General features: G+C 32.0%; 1 protein-coding gene across 1 annotated transcript; it reads left to right on the forward strand.

Annotated features, from left to right (window-relative positions):
• The first annotated feature begins 259 nt into the window (after window positions 1-259).
• On the forward strand, window positions 260-4,291 carry LOC131926979 (uncharacterized). Its single transcript, XM_059282597.1, has 4 exons — window positions 260-377; window positions 1,185-1,263; window positions 1,419-1,511; window positions 3,327-4,291. The coding sequence occupies exons 1-4, from the start codon at window positions 316-318 to the stop codon at window positions 4,050-4,052; spliced, it is 960 nt and encodes a 319-aa protein (XP_059138580.1). The 5' UTR covers window positions 260-315; the 3' UTR covers window positions 4,053-4,291.
• The last annotated feature ends 772 nt before the right edge of the window (window positions 4,292-5,063 follow it).

Here is a 5,063-nt window from a genome sequence, read left to right on the forward strand (position 1 = left end):
ATATATATATATATATATATATATATATATATATATATATATATATATATATATTACATTGTTTCATTGTGTTTCCTTTATGTGTAGAAAAAAAGAAACAAGTAAATGTATCTGAAATTATTGACAGATAAACGCGGACACTTTGGGGATGCGTTTGCTTTTGACCCACCCAACAGTTACGCCTATGAACTAATTAGAAGCCAGTTATAATCCGGCCCTACCACGTTGTCTGATTATGTGAACTGGCCTATGCTTTACATTACATTGACACGTCAAGCGGCCGCCACACAAAATAGGCTGGAGGAAACCTGTACAATGAAGACTACCAAAAGTTTCACACAACTGTTTGTTATAGTACTGGCACTAAATCTGAACCTGTAAGTGTTATTATATAAACATATATAAACATAAATTTATGAACGTCTGTACATGAATACTATCTACTTATCGACAACCTGTAAGAAGCCGAATAGACCTTAAGACATGGGTCATTGCAAAAGTCAGCAGTGACATCACTACACTAGCACTGCTTTGTTTTAAAATAAAGATGGCTGCGGAGAAACTCGACTCTAGATTACACAATAAACAATTGAGCTCATTACTGAACTATTTCAGGCCTTAAATAATGCATTTAATCTCTATTTTTTTTAAATTGGAAATTAGGATATTAAAACAAGATTTTACTTTATGATTACGGAGAGTCTGCTAAATAATACAAAATATTTTTCAACAATTTGTTAGAGTTTCAATCTAATCAGACAGGCGGTATGAGTGCCGAACCTCAGCAGACATTGCCAATTTTTTACTGTTCCCTTCCACAAACTAAAAAGAGCGAAATTTTCAAAGCACGCCAATGGCTGTAAATAATAGCTATGTTTTACGTTTGTTTAATTATTTATATATTTATTATTCACATGACGTTCGCACTAGAAACAAACCGCCTCATAATTATTACGACTCTAATTCAGATTAAGTGAATCAAGGGTTTTTGTTTTGAAAGTTTTTTTCCCCCAAGCAAAAAATACATATTATATACATAATATATATATATATATATATATATATATATATATATATATATATATATATATATATATATATATATATATATATATATATATATGAAGTAATTAATCTTAGTACAAGATTTTCTTTTAAAAAAGGCTTCTTGATAAATTATTCAGGATAATTAGCACGTTCGGAGAACCTGACGAGCATGAAGGAGAAAAAGCGGAAGTGAAGGAGAAACACATCTGCCATGAGGTGAAAAATCTCAGTTTCTCTTACCAGCCTATTTCGATGATCTAATTAATTCAAGTTAAGAATTCAGATTATTTTGATCCAAAAAATAAGGAGCATTAGTGCTGAACTAAATTTTAACAGGAATAAACTATGGACGTGTATTTTTTCACCTCCAGATTTGCCAATGTAGTCAATTGGGCGTGGAGCAATGTTGGGTGAATTCAGCGACTTTAAATAAACTTCCATCTAGCACGCACTTAAGCATTCAGGTAAAAAAAAAATTCGTGATTAATTTATCGGTAAGTCATTATTATTTCTGTACCAGCGGTCCTCCGTTAAGAAGCATTAGAGTTATGGATTTTTCCATAATGACCATATGGAGAGTCGGGTTCTCCTCTATATAGACATCTAAGAAATCTATACTTACGGGCGAGCTGCCGACTAAAAAAGCCGCCTTTTAACTAAACATTTTAGCTTTCTAACGGTATTGCAAAAATATGTCGGGACGCGCTAAAAAAACCTGTTCTCCCTAATTTCACACTTTTACTTGAGAGCGAGCCTCCCATACGGAGTGTGATATATTTTTTGTAAGAATCTTTATACCGTTTGTACCTGGGGGAAAAATAACATAAAAGATAGCTTTTAAAAAATAATGCAATAAAACCGTTTAGATAAAAACGCTTTTCTTTACAGTTATAGTATTTATTATTATATATTCAAAGAGAATAATTTATAAAAACTATTGCGCACCAAATGAATCTGATAATGGGAGTATGAAAGTGATGAATAGTATCATAGGACTACCTACTAAAGAAGTAATTAATTCATACAAATCATTAGCAACTAATTAAGTTACATTAAGTTAAATGTCTTATTGCATTGTCTTTAGGTCTTGACCTACGTGCCAAATTTCAGGGTAATTGGTCAGTTAGAAGTGCCCGAAATTTTGCTCGCCCGTTTCGATCTATGAACACAGACTGACGACAGAGGAAGAAAGTTAAATAAACTTTTGTTAAAAAAGCACAAAAACTAAAAAGAAGAAAATAAATGATTTTGTTTAAATATATTATAATATTATATTATTTAAATAAGTATAAAGAAAAGCGTAGGTTGCTATAATATGAATTAAATACCTTTACTAATATTTAGGAAGGGACCTAAGCTGCGGAAAAAGTAGCACAAGTCTGCCTAATAATTTCAGAACATTTTGATTAGTTTAAAAAACATTAATTAGGCATCCAATTAAGTCAAATTTGATATCAGAATGCATTGTCTTTAAGTCTTGATCCAATTGCCAAGTTCGAAACGAATCTGTCAGGAATACCCGAACTTTTGCTCGCAAGTTTCGGTTATGTCGACAGACAGACCATCGACAGATTGACAACAGAGGAAGCAAGTTAAATAACATTTTTTAAAAATATTTAAACATCTTCAAAATAAAAATAGTCTGTGATATAATCTTATAATTGAAAACGGACTCTAAACCTAAGAAAAGGGAGGGAGAGTGCGAGTGGCTGGTGAGGATAGGGTGTGGTCTGAATTCAAATTGTTTTATAGATGTCATAATTGTTATAAGATTTACATACATTTCAATACAGTTATCTACAGTTACAATATCGTTACATATTTTAAAAAAAAAAAATTCCTTATCTTCTTTTAGTGAATCTATTAAAGCGTGTATTAAAATGGAAGAGAAAAATCAGTAGATTACTCTTTGAATTCTAGGCATTTTAATGTGTATTGATATTAAGATTTATACATTTTGTGCTTATTTGAAATTATCATGTTGAAAGTTTATACTAGCTACACAATAAATTATTAATGTAGTCGTAAAAATACCAAGTTGATTAGGATGAACTACTTGACTCTATAAACGTTAATCCTTGTGGAACATCGGGCTGTATTTTTTTTCCACTTTATTGTGATGTCTTTAAAATTATAGTATTGGCCGATATATTTTAGTGCTACCACGGTCTAAGAAAAATATTTAAATAATAATTGATTTTCATTAATTGAGAGTTCAATATTTGATCGTAGTGTTAAATATGTTCATATAATATTTAAAGAAAAAAAATTATTTGCAGGCTGACGCGCAAACGGTTTTCCCTGACAACAGCATTCCTAAAACATCGTTATTGGAAATATTCTCAAATGGAGCAAAAATTAATGACTACGCCTGGAATGATTCGGCAGATTCTCTCGTTTGGCTAACACTAAACGGTGTGCAGCTCAACAATATCACGGCTTCGTTTAGCTATTTGAGTAAACCTTTACACGTTAACATTGTAAACTCAACACTGAATGGCCAGTCTAATCTGCAGTTTAAAAATCTGGATACCTGGCTAATAATTGAATCTTCATGCCTTACAAAAATGCCAAAAATAAAAAATTTTCAATCTGCTACAAAAATAAGTTTTTTTAACAACTCCATAACAAAAATCGAGAACCTACCTAACACTAACAGCAAATACGAACTGTACTTAAATCGTAACAAAATAAAGAAAATCGAAAATTTACCGAATTCGATTCGTTTTCTCACGCTTCACCGTAACAATATCTCCGAGATAAATAAAATGCCAGAATCTTTAACCCAGCTACACTTGTCTTATAACAAAATTTGTCAAATAAGAAACATACCGTTCCTTGTAGTTCAATTGGTTTTATCTTCTAACAAAATCGATTCTATAGGCGAAAATAGCTTTCCGGCAAACTCTAAACTAGAACAGCTGTTCTTGTTTAATAACTCACATCCAAACATGCAAGTGACGGCAACTGCTTTTAAAAACACCCCTAATCTTAAAGAAATATAGCTCAGCGGCACCGAGTTCACTGCACCGCTTGAAACATTCAGTAGTTTAAAAAACTTGACAAAACTGGTGCTTGGCGTCAAGTATGCAGATTTTTGCGAACGTATAAATAAAAAACTTGTCAAAGAAAATCTGTGTTCCGTTAAAGATAACATTGTTGACACAATCTACAACGATTTAGGCTATTTGTATTAGCCATGAATATAATTAAAAATCATTTAGTACATCAGATCTAAGAAAAACAAAATTTTAGAAATAAGTATGGTTATGTATTTTAATTCATGTTTATAATTTTCTAATGTATTAAGTGAAATTATCAATAATGGTTTCTGAAATAAAACAATATAAAGTTTATTGAAAAACTACACTTATCATGTTATAAATCTATCTATCTATATAAAAAGCAATGTATGTGTGTGTGTCTATTACGCATTACCACACCTCTTATCACATCGCCGTGAAACTTCGGGAAGTTGTTGAAAATATTTCTAGGGAGGTTTCTGCGGAAAAAAAAATTCAAATTTGCAGGGGTGGCGCGATTTGTTTTTTCTCAATATACGGTATATAAATTAAAAGTCAATTTTTATTTGACATCGTTCCTCCGATAGCCATGAAACTTTGAGGAGTTCATTATAACACTCTAGGGAATGGTTCTGTAAAAAAATCATTTTTAATTTGACAAGGGCTGCGCCACGGGAGGGTGCGATTTTCCTCAATGTACTGTATATAAAAATACTAAAAGTGAATTGCAGTGACACCGTTCACACGATCGCCATGAAACTTTTTGAATATGTTGAGAATATTCCTGGGGAGGTTTCCGCTCAAAATACATTTTCAAATTCGCAGGGGTGGCGCCCCGGTAGGGCGCGATTTGTTTTCTCTCTATATACGGTATATTAAAATAAACGTCGATAGCGGTTTTACAGCGTTCATTCGATCGCCATCAAACTTTGGAAAGTTGATTAGGACACTAATCAACTAATTTTTAATTTCGCAAGGGCGGCGCTACGGGAG

The sequence above is a fragment of the Physella acuta genome, unplaced genomic scaffold, assembly GCF_028476545.2.
Source record: "Physella acuta isolate Inbredline_101_S28 unplaced genomic scaffold, ASM2847654v3 ptg000087l, whole genome shotgun sequence".
In the NCBI taxonomy this organism is placed as follows: Eukaryota; Metazoa; Mollusca; class Gastropoda; family Physidae; genus Physella; species Physella acuta.